Source organism: Doryrhamphus excisus, chromosome 14 (assembly GCF_030265055.1).
Source record: "Doryrhamphus excisus isolate RoL2022-K1 chromosome 14, RoL_Dexc_1.0, whole genome shotgun sequence".
In the NCBI taxonomy this organism is placed as follows: domain Eukaryota; kingdom Metazoa; phylum Chordata; class Actinopteri; order Syngnathiformes; family Syngnathidae; genus Doryrhamphus; species Doryrhamphus excisus.
The window spans coordinates 13,336,861-13,361,908 of NC_080479.1; the positions used below are offsets into that span (position 1 = coordinate 13,336,861).

The 25,048-nt window shown below is 41.1% G+C and overlaps 2 protein-coding genes across 5 annotated transcripts in view; one reads left to right on the forward strand and one right to left on the reverse strand.

Annotated features, from left to right (window-relative positions):
* LOC131101447 (serine/threonine-protein phosphatase 6 regulatory ankyrin repeat subunit A) lies at nucleotides 1-18,855 on the forward strand. 4 transcript variants are annotated; one of them, XM_058046624.1, is made up of 29 exons: nucleotides 1-154; nucleotides 4,855-4,938; nucleotides 6,661-6,739; nucleotides 7,515-7,585; nucleotides 7,926-8,126; nucleotides 8,198-8,285; nucleotides 8,470-8,612; nucleotides 8,693-8,800; nucleotides 8,878-8,982; nucleotides 9,833-9,911; nucleotides 9,988-10,102; nucleotides 10,237-10,319; nucleotides 10,391-10,454; nucleotides 10,529-10,597; nucleotides 10,718-10,858; nucleotides 10,965-11,076; nucleotides 11,178-11,204; nucleotides 11,309-11,383; nucleotides 11,500-11,701; nucleotides 12,181-12,268; nucleotides 12,345-12,462; nucleotides 12,569-12,788; nucleotides 12,858-12,945; nucleotides 13,011-13,094; nucleotides 13,167-13,315; nucleotides 13,393-13,475; nucleotides 16,399-16,481; nucleotides 16,557-16,648; nucleotides 16,731-18,854. In XM_058046624.1, exons 1-29 carry the CDS (start codon nucleotides 128-130, stop codon nucleotides 17,024-17,026), a joined length of 3,174 nt encoding a protein of 1,057 aa, XP_057902607.1. In that variant the 5' UTR covers nucleotides 1-127; the 3' UTR covers nucleotides 17,027-18,854. The 4 variants fall into 4 exon arrangements, with proteins under 4 accessions (XP_057902607.1, XP_057902608.1, XP_057902606.1 ...); XM_058046623.1 differs by lacking the exon at nucleotides 1-154 and adding an exon at nucleotides 1,041-3,410 and having other exon boundaries at nucleotides 16,731-18,855; XM_058046625.1 differs by lacking the exon at nucleotides 7,515-7,585 and having other exon boundaries at nucleotides 86-154.
* Nucleotides 17,114-25,048, reverse strand: part of btd (biotinidase) — an 18,398-nt gene continuing 10,463 nt past the window's right edge. The window contains exon 6 of the mRNA XM_058046630.1: nucleotides 17,114-17,883. Coding sequence (XP_057902613.1) covers nucleotides 17,611-17,883 — 273 coding nt within the window. The 3' untranslated portion in view covers nucleotides 17,114-17,610. The remainder of the gene's footprint in view (nucleotides 17,884-25,048) is intronic.

Genomic DNA, 25,048 nt, shown 5'->3' on the forward strand with positions numbered 1-25,048 from the left:
GTCCGTGGCAGGAAGGAAGTTGCGTGTGGGAGGTGGTCTGCGTTCATTCACGTTTTTTCTCCCAGCAAGTATTGAGTAGTTACCGGGCAGATATACTGCCTCCATTTCCAGGATCAGGATCAGGATCATGGCTGTTATGAAGATTCAAGATCAGGTACTGTCATCCATTTTTTTAAATAACACGCCACGCCTCGTACTTTTCATTATAGCCATATAAGTTCAGACCTCCTAGCTTTGTTGTACGGAGTGAACGCCTTGACACAGATTGTCTGCTGTGGTGATTAATGTAATTAACTAACATGAAACGGCTTGTCAGGAAGACATAAAATATGTTTATCAGTGAGCTCTTTTCCACTGACACTAGAGCTAGCTTGACTAGCTAGCAGCTAATGGTAAACAAATCACACGCACACAACAAAGGAGGAGGATGCTAGTCAGGGCGCCTGTTGCATTATTGTGACACTTTAGCCCAATGAAACTTCAATTAAGTCCACTTATTACAGAAACTAAAACAAAGCAACTTAATACGTTGACCTGTACGCGTATTGTTCATGTATTTGTTGGTGAAGACCACTGGAGTACACGCTAACTTCTTTGTGCTAGTTGTTAGCATTGATCTAAGATGGTTGTTTTCCAATGAATAAGATGCCATTTCAAAACGAGTATATGTTATATGTATTCCCACAAGGGTTTTATTTAGCCAGCTGTCTGTTTGTCTTTACGGGGCAACTGGGGGCTGTCACCCGTTTGAGATAAGGAGCACCACCAGTGTGAAACAATAAGAATCTCCAGTTGAGCCCATGAAGTTGACACCAGGTATATTGAAAGAGCTACCCAGGGCTAGTTTATTATTGGCCCACGACAAAAAAATCAAAACAAAACAGCAAATACGGGGGAAATGGACCAAAGGAAAAATATAAAGCAAAAAGATAACATGTTGATGCTAATAACAAAAAGCGTTGGTTGTATGTAAATATGTATATATTATCAGTCCATTCATTGTTTTGATACTGCTTACCCTCATAATGGTGAGCTGGAGTAGTCACTGTGATGTTCCAACTACAGTTTCGAATGATAGTACCTGGTATTTGAACAATGTGTTATTTTTTAATATTTAAACACGTCTGTGTCTGATACTTCCTCCAGACAGCCGGCATTTACTTCACAGATGGAAAGCTGGCTTTGTGACTAATTTCCCATCTACATTCTTTATTGTTCTGTGTGGCAGAAACCCGGACAATAGGACAGGAACTGACACATGGGTGAATGTCACTTTGGGGGTGGGAGTTATCATTATCCTCAAGAGGGCGCTATTTATATTTTGACCCATTCTATGGGGGGTCCATTAGCTTCAGGAGAAAGAAACCGCTCACTAGTTGGTACTGCTCAGGGTTTCCAAGATGCGCATCAGTATTGTGTTGACAGTGGCAGACGGAAAGCCCTCAAGTAAAGTATTGTTTATTTTGGTACACAATGGTATTTGCTATGAAGCTTATGTGTTCTTAGAATCGCATTTGTGAGCTCTTATAGACTGGGATAGTACTACTACTACTACTACTACTACAACATCATCATAAGACAACACAGTAGTCTTGACAAGGATCGCATTACCCACAGTGCTTTTTAGCACAGGGTCAGAGCAGAGGTCAATGCAAGTGGTACACTTTGACTCACACATGCTTTCTTGAAAGTAACACTCAGGTTGTTGCAGCTGCATCCCCCCTAACATGCCAGATAGTATGTGCCACATTGCACATAAATGTGTTCCTCATTGTTTGCAACAATTTTAAATGAGTCCCACGGGTCCTGCAACTGTGTATTGGAAGTGTGCTACCCACAATCCTGCCTTGATGCTAGAATTAGGCCTCCTGGAAACATGTTTTGTGTGTCTGTAGTCACGCATAGTGTGGACAGAGTGGGCTTAACTAGCTAGGTGTGGGTCATGTCCATGATGGAGGAGGCTTTCAACGTTGAAAAACATCTGACCGCCTTTTCTCTCAAGCTTTGAGCAATCAAGAGAAGGACATGCTAGATTTTTCTCATCTTTGGTGCTCATAAACGGGCTCTACGGACACGTGTTACTGTTAGAACATCATGCAAAAGTTTGCATGATAGGGAATAGTCAATGTTTTACCAATGTTTTACTTATTAGTGCATGCACAACTGGTCGGCAGAGAGAGTTTCACATGAGAATTGCCAGTGGTAAATCCATTATACTCATACTTTTTTTGACTACTCTTTGTCTCTTTCTCATTTGCCCTCCCTTCTAGTTAATGGGGTTGTGCGGCTTGGCAAGATTGCTCCTTTTAGGATGTGTGTGTGTGTGTGTGTGTGTGTGTGTGTGTCTGAATATGAGGGTGTGTGACGCATGCAGACAGCACGCACAGACTGGTCTTGTTAGCTGCCCTCACATTCTCTCTTATAGAGCCCGTTTGTTCCACTTTCATAATGAGGAGATAGAGAGTTTTGAAGCGGTGCCACTGATACACCGAAGGCAATACTTGACCACACACACACACACACATTGATGTGACATGCATCAACACTGCAGTGCTAATACACCTGTGATGCTTGAATCTGCAACTATTAATATGGCTTCAATCAGTATGTGTTTGTATTACGCATTCTGTGTTCTGAGTCATTCGGTTTTCTCCATTCATGTTCAGGATTCTATGCTAGAGTTCTAGGTAAGTCACCATAATTATGCCCCCTCCTCTCACTGATCCCCCGGTGCCTCCATCCTCCCCCTCCCGGTCTCTTCTATGGAAAGAGCTGGCTTCAGCAGTCTGCCTGAAACGCGCAACGCATACCCACACATGCACCAGTGCTCCTGTCCACAGGCTTTTTTTTTGTTGTTGTTGTTGTTGGTTTTTTTTGTGAGAGTGTGTGACGTGAGCTCCTGGCTGCAGAACAGCAGCGAAGACCCGCACCTTCCTGTGTGCCGCTAGGCAGCGGCGTCATTCTGCCGCATGCTGCCTGCCGACACCATTACGCAGAGGAATTCCCTGCTGTCTCCTATACTTGTGTTTACAGCGGGATAGAGCGAGGAGGAAAGGAGGCGTGCTGCAGAGCTCGGTAGGACAGCGCTGAGCTGGGATTGTACATGGAGATGGGCACTGGTTGTTTCCAAGGAAGTGGCTGTGTTTATGGGGTTTGTGGGTGACCTCTGTGCTCCTGATTGGGCACATATGTAGGCGGGGAACAGTGTCTTTCTGTGAGCCAGGCACCGCTTTGTTTGTGTTTGCTGCTTCCTGATGCGGTCAGAGAGGGCCAGTCGTGTTTGTATCGTGGTGCTGGAGGAGGTGGAGGAGGATGAGCCCTCCTTTGCACCCCCGCCGGCTCGGCCCAAATCGACCCCAGACCGTAGATCCCATCATGTCCCTAGAAGGGCTGCTGCTCTGGAGGACAAGGTGAGACAACCTCGTCTTGTCTGTGGACTTTTTGCTTTTGTGTGTGTGTGTGTGTGTGTGTGTGTGTGTGAATGAAAACATTCATGAGATTTTCCTCGCGTGTCACACCTGGCTCAAAGTTAAAACCCAAGATTAGATACGTATATAGACACACATTCTATAGTATAAAAATACAACACACTTCCTGCCACACTTGCTAATTTTAGCACCAATTTAACGAATGGGACAAATGCTGGTTTTGTAGAGCTTATCAGTAAAGCCCAAGCCTTTGTATCTTAAACCCAGTACTGAAACACTGCTATGCAATATTTCAGCCTACAGAATGTAGACTGCATTTTAAAGTGCCTACTTAAGAGTACCAAGAGAATGCCGGGCAGTCTAAACAGAAAGGATGCATCTCCAGTGACAGGATGTACCATCACAAGCTTTTGTTCCACTTGTCATCTGCGTAACTCGCATGACACAGACTTGTTTTCAGTTTGGACAAAGTGAAAGTCAATATAATGTCACTTTTTATAGCATTTTAATTGTCAAGACAGGAGCCATTTATGACCGAGCGTGTCTGTCATAGTGTTACAGGCTTCAGTTAAAATAGTTGTACTGCAAATGAGGGCTTGAAACTTGAAGCCTCTTTAAACTACAGACTGACAGATCAGCACATCTTGTCTCATTTTTTGGTAATATAACATCTAAATACACTGATTTCTACACTGTGTTACCAATTATTTAGTATAGAGTTGGACCATGCTAACCAAGGTTTTACTGTATTATTTCCAGGCCGATTATGAAATGTTTTTCAGGGTATACAACAGTATTTCCAACTCCCCATAAACATCAGCTTTACAGATGCCATGTCTTCTATGTAGGCCGTCTATGAGGGCAATTAAGGAGGTGTTTATTTATTGAAGTGAATGCATCTGGTTTAGAGTGAAGGCCGCGATTTGAGGAAATACAGGAAATTTATTTTATTCATAACTCTCATCTACAAACATATTTGAACCGTGTTGCTCCGCAATAAACCTAGACACAATCCGTTTCCTTTCAGGTGGCGTCATTCCCGATTCCAATTGAAATGTTTACATCCATAAATGGACTGATACTCTTGCACGGTGTGTCTTCTCCTGGCTTTTGCCGTTTTCTCCTTCTGAGGAAAGTTGCAGCACGTGTGATCATGTGTAGTCTTCATAAATAGCAACGCAGCACACTACATTGTGAAGTCAAGATGACCTCGGCCCACGTGACAGCAGATCACAGTTTCAACCTGTTAGGTTTACGTAAGAGGGTTTGCTTACTTGTGTGTGCCGCAGCTGCCGCGCTGTCATAAACAAATGTGGCACCTACAGCCACCTGGAATTTTAGTGCTACCGACGGCACAGGCGACTATTTGACTCGCTCTGATAACAGGTTTGAAAATAATATCTTATGTATGTATGTGTCGTTGTAGCCATCCTTGCTGCGAGCCATCTTCAACGTGGATCCAGATGAAGTCCGGTCCCTCATATTCAAGAAAGAGGATGTAAATATTCAAGTAAGTCATGCACTGCTTTTCTGATGAGAGAGCAAAACAAGGAACGTTACTGGCGGTGAGAAGCATGCTGTGGATATATCGATCTATTGACTGACTGAGAGCTCCTATTGGCAGCTTTTCACCTTACACAAAACAACCACCATCTCCACTTTAAGGACATAACCTTCACCTCATCTCATTCCTCCTCCTCGTCATTCCTACTTTTGCTACACCCGATCCCCGTCTTTCAGACGATATTGTCCGACTCTAAGCTTTGTTTTCCCCGTGCTGGTCAATATTGCTGGGGTCATCACACTGGCTCTTCGTGGAGTCAGCGATTACTGGCCCCTGCCTATTCCAGTCACATGACGCTTGTTTATAGCCCCACTCTGCTGATTGCCCTCTGCCGCACTGAAAGACAGAAAGTGGGGGTGCTGCAGCAGGGTGCAGTGATGGAGGGGAGCAAAGACTGCTCGGGAATGGAGAGTATGTACAGTGTAGTTCATGTTAGACATGATATGCATATACATTACACTCAACGGACACTCAAAGATTCTATCCTTTTTAAAGATACAGTAATAACATACGTGCTGATCCACTGTATCATCTAGTATTGATTGATGCACCTATACAAATACTTGATGGCTATCACTACATTTTGCATCCTGATTTAAAAATTAATATAATGTACGGTATCTGGCAAAAGTACACTTTTCACATTTCAGCAACCATTTCTTTTACAGCAGGGGTATCAAACTCAGTTTACTTGGGGGCCACTGGAGCTAGGGTCTGGGTGAGACTGGGCCGCATCAGGTTTTCCCCCCAAAAAAACGCATTTATTAAAAACAGAAAAATATACTAACTTTTTCAGTGCTTTGGTTCCGATTTTCTACAATAAAAGCTCTGATAAAACATTCCACTGTTCTCAAATATCTTAATATTTATTTTTCTGCACAAAATAAGATGAAAAACAAAATAAACAAATCAAGAATAAAGAAAATCAATCAATCAGTAATAAATAAATATAATAATAATAAAACGGCAAATAATAAAAACATAAGAAACCACATATAGTTGGTGGGTAGACAAATTATTTTTTTCAAATTAAAATGAACAAAGCATTATTAGAGCCCTGTAGACATGACAAAACACGACTATAGTCACATTTAGACTCCTTTTATTTACAACATATTGCACAACTGCAGGGTCTTGAGACACATGCTAACTCGCAAACTAGAGAGCTAGCGACATAAACGGTAGCCTCCAAGTTATTTCCTTTTAAACTTAAAAAGCCAAAAACTTACCACTTCCACACGGATAGGGAGGATAACTATTAACAGTTATTTAACCTTTAACATGAACATTAATCAAATGTAATAATTTTTTCTGGGTACATGATACCATACAGCATCCATATCAAACTTGCGCGGGCCGCACTAACATTAAACTTTCATATCAAGGCGGGGGCCTCAAACTAGTGTGGCCCGCAGGCCGCGTGTTTGAGACCCCTGTTTTACAGTATGTCTTCTCAAGGGACAATACTGACTACCTTAAGTGTACAGCCTCGAACGCAGTGTAGAATTATTTTCCTATGAAAAGGACTCAACACATTATTGTGTAAATTCTCATTTTTAGCAATTAAAAATAGAATGGTTGCTGAAATGTGAGGGGTGTGCTCACTTCTGTGAGCTACGACATAAAATAGATGAATACATGCTTTCCTTTGTCTGCATTACAAATCAGGATAATGAAAAGCGAACGCCTCTACATGCTGCATCCTACCTGGGAGACAGCGAGATCATTGAACTTCTCATTCTCTCAGGTAAGCCACATCTTCCCTTGGTTCACAAGCTTGCCATCACTTTTTACTGCAAAATCAAGATGTATTAAAGTAAAAAAAAAAATAAATCTAAAAAATATATAAATGGAGCAGCACTACCCGGTCTATTGACATATTTGAATTCTCATGTCATTTCTTTAGCCCGAAGGACGGATATTTGGCAGGCTGCTTTTAAGAACTTAGGCAGCATCAGCTGAGAAGATCCATGAAATGATATTAATCACGCGACTCAAAAGTGACTCAACATCAGGGGAATTTTCCATCTCTTACGGTCACATGTCTGCTCACCGCCTTGTGACATGATGTCCCTCAGTATTGTGATTTCTAAATCATCAGAGCGAGTGTGTGCCTTCTTGGCTTTCCACAAGTGGCGTCACGAAACACTATATAGCAGGGCGCGCATTGCATGTGTGTTCACTGTTCCCCAATAATGTGAAGAGCAAGTAACAGGTGCACTTTCAGGGCTATTTTAACCCCGAAAGCTTTGCCAATGAGAATCATGGGAGTTTTAAATCCTCTAGGTAGAATTGGCTCACAAGACTCCTCCTATAATCAGTCAATTTGACCTTTTTAATTGTTGGGTTTTTTTCCATCGTATTTTTATTGACTAGTTTACTAATATTTTGACTTTATTCTCATAAAATTATTACATAAAAAAGTACTTTTTGCATGGTTAGTGAAAGTGGTTTGATCATCGTTCTATTAGCCATTGTTGACAGACTCTAATCTGGCATCCCTTCTCTGTTTCCCACACAAGGAGCCAGAGTTAATGCCAAAGATAGCAAGTGGTTGACTCCTCTTCACCGTGCTGTGGCCTCGTGCAGTGAGGTAACAAAGTCCCCTCTCACAATTGGGTCATTTGAGACCTAGCCGAGCTTAGACTTGACTTATCTGTAACGGCTTTGTCGATGACAGTGATTATTATCCTCAAGTGAGTGATGGGCTGGAAAAAAAGAGACAATGCAGGGTAGTGGAGCAGCACTACCTGGTCTATTGACATGGGGGTGTATATGATACAATAAAGTGAAAGATTGGGCAACTTGAGATAAATGGACAAATCCGCAGTGTGTTGTGTTGCATGCACTTTCTTTCTGCACAACATGGCCCCACTTCTGTTTCTGTCGGGCTATGAAACATCCTCTCTTCCTCGTTATCCTTGTGTGTGCAGGATGCAGTCGCGGTGCTGCTGAAGCACAGTGCCGACGTCAACGCCAGGGACAAGAACTGGCAGACGCCACTCCACGTAGCGGCGAGCAACAAGGCGGTACGCTGCGCCGAAGCCTTAGTTCCGCTGCTCAGCAATGTCAACGTGTCTGACCGGGCAGGACGCACTGCTCTGCACCACGCTGCCTTCAGTGGACACACAGAGGTTAGCGTCTCTCCGCTATGTGTGCATATGTGGACAATGAGTGGATATTGACTTTTACTACGGTGTTACAGATGGTGAAGTTGCTGCTCTCCAGAGGAGCTAATATTAATGCATTTGATAAGAAGGACAGGAGGGCCATTCACTGGGCAGCCTTCATGGGTAAGGCAACCACCGGGATCTGGTTTTTACCCGTTTCTACTGTCACTACACAATTTACGTTAAAATTAAAGTCACAACTGGGCTTTCAATGTTGAACACAGACCTATTCCAACATTTTGAATAAATAATTCACACGTTTAACCTGTGTCCGATCATCTCATCTCCTGTTCTTCCTCTGTTGCAGGGCATTTGGAGGTAGTTAAATTGTTGGTGAGCAGTGGAGCAGAGGTGGACTGTAAGGACAAGAAGGCCTATACACCTCTCCATGCGGCTGCCTCCAGTGGGATGAGTAGCACCGTACACTACCTGCTAGGCCTGGGGGTCCAGGTCAGCATTGTGCACCAAGTGACGATAACGATACTTAATAAGATATCATAACATGTAAAATGCAATGTTTCTCTGCTCAGGTGAATGAGGTGAACGCCTACGGAAACACAGCGCTCCATTTGGCGTGTTACAATGGACAGGACGTGGTGGTCAGTGAACTCATCAAGGCGGGCGCCTGCGTCAACCAGGTGTGTGTGTGTGTGTGAATGTCTGTATTTAAACTAAAACCAATTGTGCTTAATTATGATTTGTTACTTTCCCGTAGGTGAATGAGCGGGGGTTTTCTGCACTCCACTTTGCCTCATCATCACGCCAGGGGGAGCTGTGCCAAAAGCTACTGTTGGCCCATGGAGCACACATCAACATGCGGGTGTGTTCATCTCAGACGTACTGAAAAGTCATTAAAACTCAGGTTTTACCTATTAAGGAAGTGTTACATACACACACATCTATGTCCTCCATCTATGACAGTATGTGTGTCTACAGTAAACCTCGGATATATCGGACTCGGATATATCGGAAATTCGCTCACAACAGACAGATAAAAAAGAACCAATTTTTCTGTAATGCATTTCCAATAAAAATTCATTGCATATATCGGATTTTTTATAACGGATTTCGCCTATTTCGGACAAAATCTCCAGTCCCGTTCCAATGTATTTCCATTAAATTTCACTCGCATATATCGGATGGCCGCATCGTGGCAGGCCGCTATACGACGTCATTTGCAGCGTTGCCTGCGCGTCCAGGTACATTGGAAACATAGTCAAGGAAGTGCCTTTTTATAACGGATACAATCCGATTTACGCATATACCGGATATAAATCCGATATATGCGTAAAACAGACATTTTCCGGTATACGCATATAACGGATTTCACTTATATCGGACAAAACCAGTGGGAACAATTGAATCCGATATATCCGAGGTTTACTGTACTTGCTTGTCAGTAGCTACCAGAAAGACACTTGGGTAGCTTTGGTGGAAATTGATATGAGGACAAATAGAGCCTCAAGATGCACAACCATATGGGGCTTGATGGGGGAGGCGAGTGACTCCCTAAGGCTGCAGGCTGCTCATGGAATATGTGTGTGGGTGATATTCACCGGTGGCTCCATTTTTTCCCATAAGACTGCAGCAGTAAAACACGAGCCAGTTGTTACTGAACTGTTTCAATCTTTTGTATTTAAGTGCGCAAATTTGGTTCTCCATCTGTGCAGAGTAAGGATGGGAAGACTCCCCTCCATATGGCAGCTACTCATGGCAGGTTCTCATGTTCTCAGGCCCTCATTCAGAACGGTAAGCCATAGGTGATTTATAGTGTGTTTTAATGGGAATACCTAGTTCATCTGATGTGTGTGTGTGTGTGATGTAGGAGCTGAGATTGATTGTATGGACAAGGACAGAAACACTGCCCTTCACATCGCTGCACGCTATGGCCACGAGCTCATCATCACAGCGCTTGTCAAACACAGAGCCAGCATAGCCAAGTCAGTGTTAGATGACTTTTAATTTAGCCATGTATGTTAATTTAATTATAGCCTTATTAGAGTGACCTAAATAAAAATAAGAAAAAAGGTGCACACTGTTACTGTTCTATCCTTCATGCCTTCTGTCTCTCCAGGAGAGGAATTCATGGGATGTTCCCACTGCACTTGGCAGCTCTCACCGGCTTCCCTGATTGCTGCAGGAAGCTGCTGTCCTCAGGTACATTGATGCTGGCACCTTTCTTGTTCCTAGTTGACATTACATTGATTGTGTTTGCACATCTGTCTCAGGATTTGACATCGACACTCCCGATGATTACGGAAGGACTTGTTTGCATGCAGCTGCGGCTGGAGGGTGTGTCCTTATTTGTTCCATTTTACTGGCAGTGTGTATCAGTGTTTGATCAAATGTGTTTTGTTAATCATCAGGAACCTGGAGTGCCTGAATCTGCTGCTAAATTTAGGAGCAGACTTTAACAGTAAAGACAGCCTTGGAAGGTGAGACTGCTTGCAATAAAAAAAACACATAACCTAAAGGCCTGAGAAAAGGGAAAGAGAGTAAGAAATCTTCACTTGCACAGCACATACTGTAAATGATGTCAACTCTGCCCTGAACAGGAGTCCTCTTCATTATGCATCAGCCAACTGTAATTATGACTGTGTGTTTGCCTTGGTGGGCTCCGGGGCAAGTGTCAATGAGCTGGATCAAAGAGGCTGCGGCCCCCTGCACTACGCTTCTGCAGCTGACACAGATGGAAAGTAAGTTCCAGTCATAAACTAAACCGCATCATACACACACATACAATGTCATATTCATCAGGAAATATGAATTGTGGGATCTATTTTTTGTTTCTGATTGCTGCAGATGTGTGGAGTACCTTTTGAGGAATAATGCTGAGCCCGGAGTGAGAGACCAGGACGGGTACAGTGCTGTTCACTATGCCTCAGCCTACGGCCGCACGCTTTCTCTGGAGCTGGTGTGTATTTTGTCCGTTGTGTTGTGAAACCAGCATGTCAGCAAAATGTGGAAAGTTTTTGATCTGGGGTCAACCTACATTCCACTTTTTCTTTCTTTCAGATGGCAAGTGAAACCCCTCTTGACGTGGTAAGAATACTTTTGAGCTAAAATCTGATCAGGCCACTTTATTGCTAATGTCAGTCTTAATTTGTAGCCTAACACAAAGTGGCATGCATAAATGTGTATGACAGCTAATGGAGACATCAGGGACAGACTTCCCCAGTGACTCTGAGCACCACGGAATGATCAGCCCGCTTCACTTGGCTGTGAGTTCAAAGTTTCTCTTTTGGAGGTTGTGCCGCAGTGCTCACACACACACAAAAATATTGCAAATACTTATGCTCATACGGGTCCTCTGTCCATTATCCAACTATCCAATCAGGCTTACCACGGACACTGTGGAGCTTTAGAAGTCCTCTTGTCCTCCATGCCGGATGTAGACGTCTGTAGCCCGCAAGGCTGCACCCCTCTCAGCCTGGCCAGCTCCAGAGGTCACCAGGAGTGTGTCTCCATGCTGCTACACCGTGGCGCCTCACCCATGACCTGTGACTACACACACAGAAAAACAGCGCTACATTCTGCAGGTAAAAGAAAAAAAAATCACACAAGGGAACATTCTATGTTATAATAGTTTAGAGTTAATATTATAAATGAATATGTCAAATTTGGTTCTGAAATTCTTGAAACCTGTATCAATGAACACCATACAGTAGTAATCTATTGACATAGCCGTGCGAGTTATCGTACTAGTTTAATTTAAGTCAGTCTGGACATGAAATAACATTGGTAACTGCCATTGGTTATGGCTGCAACAGTTGTGTTAGGGGTTATTATGCTTTTTGTGAGATAATTAAAACCTGCAATAATAGCACATGTGCTTCTTGGGGTTCTTACTAAACATTACAGTAACATTACTGACACCTAGTGACCAGTGTAGAATACTACATATCATCACAACGTCTTTTGCATGCATTTTCAACTGCCTTATAGTTGTAATTTAGTTAATTGTGCATTTTGCTTCATCATGAAGTGATATCAAGTCCCCATTTTGTGTGTGTCATAGCTACAAATGGCCACTCAGGGTGCCTGCGTCTCCTCATGAGCAACAACAACCAACACATCAATGTGGACGCACAAGATGTCCACAAGCAGTAAGTGTGTGAAAACTTTATTGAAGGCAGAATTCATCACCATCAGATTCATACAGTGTTGTTTTTGTTGAAAAAGAACCGCGCTGATGTTGGCTGTGCTGAACGGACACACTGAGTGTGTGTATTTGCTGCTAAGTCATGGAGCCAGCGTCCAAGCTCAGGACCGCTGGGGCAGGACGGCCCTTCACCGAGGGGTGAGATGAATCACGTTAGTGGGCGTATATGATGCCATTCTGTTATGTTATTACGTATATGGCCAAGCTGCTCATGTACCATTTAGACTATGTGATGTCCACACAGGCGGTGACAGGTCAGGAGGAGTGTGTGGAGACTCTCCTTCAACGTGGCGCCAGTGCATGTGTGAAGGACATTCGGGGTCTCTCCCCTATTCACTTGGCATCCGCTTGTGGACGAGTGGGCATCCTCGGCGCTATGCTGCAGGCTGACGGGACCTCTAACGGCCTTTCGCAGCTCACTGACAACAAAGGCTACACGCCGCTGCACTGGGCCTGCTACAGCGGTACCGAAGCACAGCCTGAAACGGAAAGCTTTGCAGAATACTGAAGTGTTTTTAACCATCTCCTTTCAGGGTGTGATGCTTGTGTGGAGTTGTTGTTAGAGAGGGAAGTCTTCAGGAAGATAAAAGGCAACTCATTCAGCCCATTGCACTGCGCCGTGTAAGCAAATGCATGTTTATACCCCAAGTGTCTCCACATGCGTCACAGTGTGTGTTGTCTTTCAGCATGAACGATAACGAAGGAGTGGCTGAGATGTTGATAGATTCCCTCGGTGCAAACATTGTCAACGCCATTGACTCCAAGGGCAGGTGAGAGACACGTAAGCGACCACTTCCTGTTTCGATAATAATCTGACCCTCTTCTTGTTGTTATGGATGAAGGTCCCCGCTTCACGCTGCCGCTTTCTCAGACCGTGTTGAATGCATTTCCCTGCTGCTGAGCCACGGTGCCCATGCCAATGTTGTGGACGGGCACACGTGCAGAACACCGCTGATGATGGCAGCTCTAAACGGACAAACCAACGCCGTGGGTCAGTAGAGTAGTTATCATGCGTCATCTTTTGACTAGTTAGGCTCCATTTTGTAATTCTTCTTTGATGTGTTGCAGAGGTGCTGGTGAGCAGCACCAAAGCTGACTTTGGTCTGCAGGACGCTGACAGGAACACTGCCTTGCATTTGGCTTGTAGCAAGGTAAGATGCACATGTTTAACTCCCCACGAGAGCTTGAAATTGCTTGTGCTTACAATTAATTGCTTAGATTTCACTACTATTTGATGGTGACATAAAAACACAATCAAAATAAGGTTTCTGTGCAGCAAAGCTGCTCTATAGGACTTCATATCTCAATCCAAAAGGGAGCAAAATTAGCATTTTCAAGCATAAAAATGGCTAAAATAACCATAGTACAAATATAAGGCATTCAGAAGATGTATTCACAGATTCTGTGGTGATATGTAGTATTCTAAACTGGTCACTAGGTGTCAGTAATGCTACTGTAATATTTGATCGACGGGAAAAACAGGCTTTTTATTGCACGTTTGAATTATCTCACAACAGGCATAATAATCACTAACACGGGATACTGTGGCAGCCGTAACCCACGCCAAGCTAAAACCCAACTCTGAACCTCCGCCATCACACATTTGCAGCAACACAGACGGGTATGAGTATGAGGCTTCTTTTCTGTTATGTCTATTATATTGGGTAATACGAGTGTAAAAGGGGGGGGGGCTGCACGGAGGACGAGTGGTTAGCGCGCAGACCTCACAGCTAGGCGACCCGAGTTCAATACCACCCTCGGCCATCTCTGTGTGGAGTTTGCATGTTCTCCCCGTGCATGCGTGGGTTTTCTCCGGGTACTCCGGTTTCCTCCCACATTCCAAAAACATGCTAGGTTAATTGGCGACTCCAAATTGTCCATAGGTATGAATGTGAGTGTGAATGGTTGTTTGTCTATACAGGTAAGGGCCAGAAAATTAGAATATTTTCATAAACTTGATTTATTTCAGTCATTGTGTTCAAAAGGTATAACTTTTACATTATATTTAATCATTGCACACAGACTGATGCATTTCAAATGTTTATTTCTTTAATTTTGATGATTATAGGTGGCAACAAATGAAAATCCGAAATTCCGTGGGTCAGAAAATTAGAATATTACCTAAGGCCAATACAAAAAAAGGATTTTTAGAAATGTTGGCCAACTGAAAAGTATGAACGTGAAAAATATGAGAATGTACAGTACTCAATACTTGGTTGGAGCTCCTTTTGCCTCAATGACTGCATTAATGCGGCGTGGCATGGAGTCGATCAGTTTCTGGCACTGCTCAGGTGTTATGAGAGCCCAGGTTGCTTTGATAGTGGCCTTCAGCTCTTCTGCATTTTTGGGTCTGGCATTCTGCATCTTCCTCTTAACAATACCCCACAGATTTTCGATGGGGCTAAGGTCAGGCGAGTTGGCTGGCCAATTGAGAACAGAAATATCATGGTCCTTAAACCAGGCACTGGTAGATTTGGTGCTGTGTGCAGGCGCCAAGTCCTGTTGGAACGTAAAATCCCCATCTCCATAAAGCAGGTCAGCAGCAGGAAGCATGAAGTGCTCTAAAACTTGCTGGTAGACGGCTGCGTTGACCTTGGATCTCAGGAAACAGAGTGGACCGACACCAGCAGATGACATGGCACCCCAAACCATCACTGATGGTGGAAACTTCACACTAGACTTCAAGCAACGTGGATCCTGTGCCTCTCCTCTCTTCCTCCAGACTCTGGGACCTCGATTTCCAAAGGAAATGCAAAATTTGCTTTCATCAGAAAACATAACTTTGGACCACTCAGCAGCAGTCCAGCTCTTTTTTTCCTTAGCCCAGGTGAGACGCTTTTCGCGCTGTTTCTTGTTCAAAAGAGGCTTGACACGAGGTATGCGGCAGTTGAAACCCATGTCTTTCATGCGTCTCTTGGTGGTGGATCTTGAAGCACTGACTCCTGCAGCAGTCCAGTCCTTGTGAATCTCCCCCACATTTTTGAATGGGTTTTTTTTCCACAATCTTCACCAGGGCGCGGTGATTCCTATCGCTTGTACACTTTTTCCTACCACAGTTTTTCCTTCCCTTTGCCTCTCCATTAATGTGTTTGGACACAGAGGTTTGAGAACAGCCAACCTTTTCAGCAATAACCTTTTGAGTCTTGCCCTCCTTGTGCAATGTGTCAATGGTTGCCTTTTGGACAGCTGTCAAATCTGAAGTCTTCCCCATGTTTGTGTAAGCTTCAGAACTGGACTGAGAGACCATTTAAAGCCCTTTGCAGGACACCAGGTGTCTTCAAAATTGAACCCTTTCACAATATTCTAATTTTCTGACCCACGGAATTTCGGATTTTCATTTGTTGCCACCTATAATCATCAAAATTAAAGAAATAAACATTTGAAATGCATCAGTCTGTGTGCAATGATTAAATATAATGTAAAAGTTATACCTTTTGAACACAATGACTGAAATAAATCAAGTTTATGAAAATATTCTAATTTTCTGGCCCTTACCTGTATGTGCCCTGTGATTGGCTGGCGACCAGTCCAGGGTGTACCCCGCCTCTTGCCTGAAGACAGCTGGGATAGGCTCCAGCACCCCTGCGACCCTTGTGAGGATAAGCGATAGAAAATGAATGAATGAAAGTGTAAATGGGACTATAGGGGTGTTATTACATGTCCAGAGAGCTCGAAAAATGTTAAAAGCTGTATTTAGAAAGGCAAAAACAGTTGTTTTTTTTATGCTCTAACTACAAAAATATTCAATTCACACACAGAGTTCACTTATCATGTTCGGATCTGGAAGCAATTAACCGCGATAAACGAGGGATTACTATACTTGTATGTTTAATTTACCAACTGTCAAATGTACTGTACAATATTTAATGAAACCCATGGAAGTGAGTTACTAAGATAATGTTTATTATAGGTAGGTAGGTTGCTGTGGTGTCACAGGGACAGCCATGTTTATTTTTATTTCGCTCACCAAAATATTACAAACACCTCTCACGTTGATGGAAGACAGCGTTACATGACTGCAAACTAAATGTTCAATAAACTTGTTCAATGAATACCTTCAATTTGTGTCCCCAGGGTCATGAGACATGTGCCTTGTTGATCCTGGAGAAGATGAGCGATAAAAACCTCATCAACTGCACCAACGCTGCCCTGCGCACGTATGTCGTCATCTCGTTGACATTTCCTTGATCGACCTTGATCATTTCATGAATTCCTGAATGAATTTTCTGCAGGCCGCTTCATGTCGCAGCCAGGAATGGTTTAACGGTGGTCGTCCAGGAACTTCTTGGAAAAGGAGCAAGCGTACAAGCAGTGGATGAAAACGGTTTGCCTCACTGGGAGTTTGATACCCAAACAATGACTCGGTGGTTCCTCGGTGGTCACTTCTGTTCCTCCCCTCTGTCTAGGTTACACACCAGCTCTGGCCTGCGCCCCCACCCGTGACGTGGCTGACTGCCTGGCACTCATCCTCAACTCCATGATGCCCACCTCGCCTATGGTCACCATAGCAGATTTGCCTGCGTTCTCTCTCCCTCAGACGATCAAGCACCACTCCGTCTCCAATCACATCACAAAGGGCGTGGCTTTCCACACGCTGCCTCCTCTGAGGCCGGACCGCGCTTCGTACTGCAGGCTGGAGCACCCCTTGTCCTCGCTCCCTGCGGACGAAGAACTGAATGACTCTGATTCAGAGACCTACTGAACTCTGCCCCCCCATCGTGTGTTGAAAGCCTTAAGATCACAGAGAAAACAAGATGGGTAAAGTGTATGATGTAACGCCCCCTGCCCCGCCAAAAAAAAATTACACTACATCACTCCCTGGTAGAAGGCCAATGTTTTTATTTGCTTTATATTTAAACTCCTGGAGGTTCTTGGAATCATCTCACTAATTTTCTTCACATTTAGTGACAGGAAGCTCAGAGGACTAAGGAACAAAATGTATCATTCTACATGGGACCACGTGGATGAAGGGTCTTTATGGCTGTTATCAAACAGCGATCATGGTCAACCACTTTGCAGTTTGAGGATGTACTTTACATTTTACAGAGGGACGTTGCAGCAGTTGCAGCCACACCTTGATGTTTATGTACTGAAGTGTGTGTGTGTGTGTGTGTGTGTCAGTGAGAGAGAGAGAGAGCAATGTACAGTATGTGTGTGGAAATTAATAAATATTGCCTTTTTGGAAATTAGCACTTCTCCTGCACAATGAACTCAAACTTGTTACATGATTTCAAGTTGGTATTACTAATCTTACATCTTGTTTTCTCCTGCCAGCATCACAGTGCATCATTGGTTGTCCAGGTGATAGACACGTCCATACAAGCATGCAGTGACAAGACCCCCTGCCACGTTTGAATGTGTCATGGTCACCTTCCCATCTCCCGTCTTCACCACGTGTTCAGGCTGTTCCAGGATGTAACCACTCACCAGAACAGATGGGTATACATATTTGGTCCCAAACCGTCCTTCCAGCGTAAAGGTGAGTTTAGTCGCTGCCTCTTCTACTTCCTGCCCACAGGAGCTGGCCTCCAAACCTGCACAGCGGACCACTGCACACACCTGCAAACAGGAGGAGAGCGCATCACCATTAGTAGGTTGTGCATGGCCGATAACATTTTTTGAAATGTACATAGTTGTACATACGCATACGTACATATATACACTAAGGGTGTGGGGAAAATAATCAATATTAATTGATGCATTGATGCGCATGTGTGAGTGCATCGGCTCATTCACTGGGTATGGACGCAATTGACGCGTGAAATCTAGATTTAACTCGATGCATTTGTGGGTATCGGTAAAATCCGATGCAAGCGCTGTTTTATTAATGTTAAATATTAATGCCCATATGCTGTTCCCCAGGTACTTTGAATGCACCCTCATTTGTGTCTTATATTGAACAGGGATGTAACAGCAGAGCGCAGTCGGCTTCCTCCTGAATTTTGAAACAATTTTTAAAGTGTATAAAGTTGTTTTACACTTTCTGCTCCTCACTACTGTATTAGCCTACCTCCTAGTGATAAGCATATAAGCAGTATGTTTTGCAGACAAGAATATAAGCAAACATTGATTGCACTGTTGAAAGTGTCACTTTAACTTTTTGTTGCTGCGTACACTTTTTTTTTACAGCAGTAATTATGGTTAATTGTTTTACTCCACTGAACCACTGCTATTGTAATTGCATAGCCGATGGGAAAGTGTGAGGAAAATAGTTTTTAAAAACTTGTTGCTGTTTTACGATGGCAAAAAGAATTAGCAAGAAGTGGTGCATAGTAAAAAAAAGAAAAACAAGATTTTAGTTGAATTTACTGCCAAATGCCGAGACGGAATAAAGCCAAATACTTTTTGTTGTACCACAATGACTATTTTTTTTTCTTTGCTTATTTGCATCATGTTGAATTGCATCATATTGTATCAGATTGCATTGATTTGAACTAAATGATTATCGCATCTTATCACATCGTGAAGAGGGTGAATCGCATCGTATCGCCAGAAAATTCCATGTATCGTTAAAGTATCATATCGCTGGCAGTGAATCAAGATGTGTATCGAATCATCCTCAGTGCTGAGATTCACACCCCCAGTGTGCATGCGCAAATTACTCATTATTAGAAATAATGAAATAAATAAGTTACCGCATTATTTTTTTTATGTTTTGTATATATATAATATATGACAGAAACCTCACACACACTCAACAGGGGCCTGAGAAGCATCCAAAAATGGCATAAAATGCCAGATTTTGAATTTGGTGATTTTTGAAAAAAACGTAAGGGGTTAGTATGTCGTTTTTTTCAATTTGCTTTTAAAGCACTTTTCTGTCAAAAATAAAAGTGGAAACCTCACACACACCCAACAGGGGACCCAGAAGCATCCAAAAATGGCATAAAATGCCAGATTTTGAATTTGGTGATTTTTGAAAAAAACGTAAGGGGTTAGTATGTCGTTTTTTTCATTTTTTTCAACTTGCATTTATTGGTCTTTTCTGTCAAAAATAAAAGTGGAAACCTCACACACACTCAACAGGGGACCCAGAAGCATCCAAAAATGGCATAAAATGCCAGATTTTGAATTTGGTGATTTTTGAAAAAAACGTAAGGGGTTAGTATGTCGTTTTTTTCATTTTTTTCAATTTGCTTTTAAAGCACTTTTCTGTCAAAAATAAAAGTGGAAACCTCACACACACCCAACAGGGGACCCAGAAGCATCCAAAACTGGCATAAAATGCCAGATTTTGAATTTGGTGATTTTTGAAAAAAACGTAAGGGGTTAGTATGTCGTTTTTTTCATTTTTTTCAATTTGTTTTTAAAGCACTTTTCTGTCAAAACTAAAAGCGGAAACCTCACACACACCCAACAGGGGACCCAGAAGCATCCAAAACTGGCATAAAATGCCAGATTTTGAATTTGGTGATTTTTGAAAAAAACGTAAGGGGTTAGTATGTCGTTTTTTTCATTTTTTTCAACTTGCTTTTATTGCTCTTTTCTGTCAAAAATAAAAGTGGAAACCTCACACACACTCAACAGGGGACCCAGAAGCATCCAAAAATGGCATAAAATGCCAGATTTTGAATTTGGTGATTTTTTAAAAAAACGTAAGGGGTTAGTATGTCGTTTTTTTCATTTTTTTCAATTTGCTTTTAAAGCACTTTTCTGTCAAAAATAAAAGTGGAAACCTCACACACACTCAACAGGGGACCCAGAAGCATCCAAAACTGGCATAAAATGCCAGATTTTGAATTTGTTAGTATGTCGTTTTTTTCATTTTTTTCAACTTGCTTTTAAAGCACTTTTCTGTCAAAAATAAAAGTGGAAACCTCACACACACTCAACAGGGGACCCAGAAGCATCCAAAAATGGCATAAAATGCCAGATTTTGAATTTGGTGAGTTTTGAAAAAAACGTAAGGGGTTAGTATGTCGTTTTTTTCATTTTTTTCAAATTACTTTTATTGGTCTTTTCTGTCAAAAATAAAAGTGGAAACCTCACACACACTCAACAGGGGACCCAGAAGCATCCAAAAATGGCATAAAATGCCAGATTTTGAATTTGGTGATTTTTGAAAAAAACGTAAGGGGTTAGTATGTCGTTTTTTTCATTTTTTTCAACTTGCTTTTAAAGCACTTTTCTGTCAAAAATAAAAGTGGAAACCTCACACACACTCAACAGGGGACCCAGAAGCATCCAAAAATGGCATAAAATGCCAGATTTTGAATTTGGTGATTTTTGAAAAAAACGTAAGGGGTTAGTATGTCGTTTTTTTCATTTTTTTCAACTTGCATTTATTGGTCTTTTCTGTCAAAAATAAAAGTGGAAACCTCACACACACTCAACAGGGGACCCAGAAGCATCCAAAAATGGCATAAAATGCCAGATTTTGAATTTGGTGATTTTTGAAAAAAACATAAGGGGTTAGTATGTCGTTTTTTTCATTTTTTTCAACTTGCTTCTAATGCTCTTTTCTGTCAAAAATAAAAGCGGAAACCTCACACACACTCAACAGGGGACCCAGAAGCATCAAAAAATGGCATAAAATGCCAGATTTTGAATTTGGTCATTTTTGAAAAAAACGTAAGGGGTTAGTATGTCGTTTTTTTCATTTTTTTCAAATTACTTTTATTGGTCTTTTCTGTCAAAAATAAAAGTGGAAACGTCACACACACTCAACAGGGGACCCAGAAGCATCCAAAAATGGCATAAAATGCCAGATTTTGAATTTGGTGATTTTTGAAAAAAACGTAAGGGGTTAGTATGTCGTTTTTTTCATTTTTTTCAACTTGCTTTTAAAGCACTTTTCTGTCAAAAATAAAAGTGGAAACCTCACACACACTCAACAGGGGACCCAGAAGCATCCAAAAATGGCATAAAATGCCAGATTTTGAATTTGGTGATTTTTGAAAAAAACGTAAGGGGTTAGTATGTCGTTTTTTTCATTTTTTTCAACTTGCTTTTAAAGCACTTTTCTGTCAAAAATAAAAGTGGAAACCTCACACACACTCAACAGGGGACCCAGAAGCATCCAAAAATGGCATAAAATGCCAGATTTTGAATTTGGTGAGTTTTGAAAAAAACGTAAGGGGTTAGTATGTCGTTTTTTTCATTTTTTTCAAATTACTTTTATTGGTCTTTTCTGTCAAAAATAAAAGTGGAAACCTCACACACACTCAACAGGGGACCCAGAAGCATCCAAAAATGGCATAAAATGCCAGATTTTGAATTTGGTCATTTTTGAAAAAAACATAAGGGGTTAGTATGTCGTTTTTTTCATTTTTTTCAAATTACTTTTATTGGTCTTTTCTGTCAAAAATAAAAGTGGAAACCTCACACACACTCAACAGGGGACCCAGAAGCATCCAAAAATGGCATAAAATGCCAGATTTTGAATTTGGTCATTTTTGAAAAAAACATAAGGGGTTAGTATGTCGTTTTTTTCATTTTTTTCAACTTGCATTTATTGGTCTTTTCTGTCAAAAATAAAAGTGGAAACCTCACACACACTCAACAGGGGACCCAGAAGCATCCAAAAATGGCATAAAATGCCAGATTTTGAATTTGGTGATTTTTTAAAAAAACGTAAGGGGTTAGTATGTCGTTTTTTTCATTTTTTTCAATTTGCTTTTAAAGCACTTTTCTGTCAAAAATAAAAGTGGAAACCTCACACACACTCAACAGGGGACCCAGAAGCATCCAAAACTGGCATAAAATGCCAGATTTTGAATTTGTTAGTATGTCGTTTTTTTCATTTTTTTCAACTTGCTTTTAAAGCACTTTTCTGTCAAAAATAAAAGTGGAAACCTCACACACACTCAACAGGGGACCCAGAAGCATCCAAAAATGGCATAAAATGCCAGATTTTGAATTTGGTGATTTTTGAAAAAAACGTAAGGGGTTAGTATGTCGTTTTTTTCATTTTTTTCAACTTGCTTTTAAAGCACTTTTCTGTCAAAAATAAAAGTGGAAACCTCACACACACTCAACAGGGGACCCAGAAGCATCCAAAAATGGCATAAAATGCCAGATTTTGAATTTGGTGATTTTTGAAAAAAACGTAAGGGGTTAGTATGTCGTTTTTTTCATTTTTTTCAACTTGCTTTTAAAGCACTTTTCTGTCAAAAATAAAAGTGGAAACCTCACACACACTCAACAGGGGACCCAGAAGCATCCAAAAATGGCATAAAATGCCAGATTTTGAATTTGGTCATTTTTGAAAAAAACATAAGGGGTTAGTATGTCGTTTTTTTCATTTTTTTCAAATTACTTTTATTGGTCTTTTCTGTCAAAAATAAAAGTGGAAACCTCACACACACTCAACAGGGGACCCAGAAGCATCCAAAAATGGCATAAAATGCCAGATTTTGAATTTGGTCATTTTTGAAAAAAACATAAGGGGTTAGTATGTCGTTTTTTTCATTTTTTTCAACTTGCATTTATTGGTCTTTTCTGTCAAAAATAAAAGTGGAAACCTCACACACACTCAACAGGGGACCCAGAAGCATCCAAAAATGGCATAAAATGCCAGATTTTGAATTTGGTGATTTTTGAAAAAAACATAAGGGGTTAGTATGTCGTTTTTTTCATTTTTTTCAACTTGCTTTTAAAGCACTTTTCTGTCAAAAATAAAAGTGGAAACCTCACACACACTCAACAGGGGACCCAGAAGCATCCAAAAATGGCATAAAATGCCAGATTTTGAATTTGGTGATTTTTGAAAAAAACATAAGGGGTTAGTATGTCGTTTTTTTCATTTTTTTCAACTTGCATTTATTGGTCTTTTCTGTCAAAAATAAAAGTGGAAACCTCACACACACTCAACAGGGGACCCAGAAGCATCCAAAAATGGCATAAAATGCCAGATTTTGAATTTGGTGATTTTTGAAAAAAACGTAAGGGGTTAGTATGTCGTTTTTTTCATTTTTTTCAACTTGCTTTTAAAGCACTTTTCTGTCAAAAATAAAAGTGGAAACCTCACACACACTCAACAGGGGACCCAGAAGCATCCAAAAATGGCATAAAATGCCAGATTTTGAATTTGGTGAGTTTTGAAAAAAACGTAAGGGGTTAGTATGTCGTTTTTTTCATTTTTTTCAAATTACTTTTATTGGTCTTTTCTGTCAAAAATAAAAGTGGAAACCTCACACACACTCAACAGGGGACCCAGAAGCATCCAAAAATGGCATAAAATGCCAGATTTTGAATTTGGTCATTTTTGAAAAAAACATAAGGGGTTAGTATGTCGTTTTTTTCATTTTTTTCAACTTGCTTTTAAAGCACTTTTCTGTCAAAAATAAAAGTGGAAACCTCACACACACTCAACAGGGGACCCAGAAGCATCCAAAAATGGCATAAAATGCCAGATTTTGAATTTGGTGATTTTTGAAAAAAACGTAAGGGGTTAGTATGTCGTTTTTTTCATTTTTTTCAACTTGCTTTTAAAGCACTTTTCTGTCAAAAATAAAAGTGGAAACCTCACACACACTCAACAGGGGACCCAGAAGCATCCAAAAATGGCATAAAATGCCAGATTTTGAATTTGGTCATTTTTGAAAAAAACGTAAGGGGTTAGTATGTCGTTTTTTTCATTATTTTCAACTTGCTTTTAAAGCACTTTTCTGTCAAAAATAAAAGTGGAAACCTCACACACACTCAACAGGGGACCCAGAAGCATCCAAAAATGGCATAAAATGCCAGATTTTGAATTTGGTGATGTTTGAAAAAAACGTAAGGGGTTAGTATGTCGTTTTTTTCATTTTTTTCAACTTGCATTTATTGGTCTTTTCTGTCAAAAATAAAAGTGGAAACCTCACACACACTCAACAGGGGACCCAGAAGCATCCAAAAATGGCATAAAATGCCAGATTTTGAATTTGGTGATTTTTGAAAAAAACATAAGGGGTTAGTATGTCGTTTTTTTCATTTTTTTCAACTTGCTTCTAATGCTCTTTTCTGTCAAAAATAAAAGCGGAAACCTCACACACACTCAACAGGGGACCCAGAAGCATCAAAAAATGGCATAAAATGCCAGATTTTGAATTTGGTCATTTTTGAAAAAAACATAAGGGGTTAGTATGTCGTTTTTTTCATTTTTTTCAAATTACTTTTATTGGTCTTTTCTGTCAAAAATAAAAGTGGAAACGTCACACACACTCAACAGGGGACCCAGAAGCATCCAAAAATGGCATAAAATGCCAGATTTTGAATTTGGTGATTTTTGAAAAAAACGTAAGGGGTTAGTATGTCGTTTTTTTCATTTTTTTCAACTTGCTTTTAAAGCACTTTTCTGTCAAAAATAAAAGTGGAAACCTCACACACACTCAACAGGGGACCCAGAAGCATCCAAAAATGGCATAAAATGCCAGATTTTGAATTTGGTGAGTTTTGAAAAAAACGTAAGGGGTTAGTATGTCGTTTTTTTCATTTTTTTCAAATTACTTTTATTGGTCTTTTCTGTCAAAAATAAAAGTGGAAACCTCACACACACTCAACAGGGGACCCAGAAGCATCCAAAAATGGCATAAAATGCCAGATTTTGAATTTGGTCATTTTTGAAAAAAACATAAGGGGTTAGTATGTCGTTTTTTTCATTTTTTTCAAATTACTTTTATTGGTCTTTTCTGTCAAAAATAAAAGTGGAAACCTCACACACACTCAACAGGGGACCCAGAAGCATCCAAAAATGGCATAAAATGCCAGATTTTGAATTTGGTCATTTTTGAAAAAAACATAA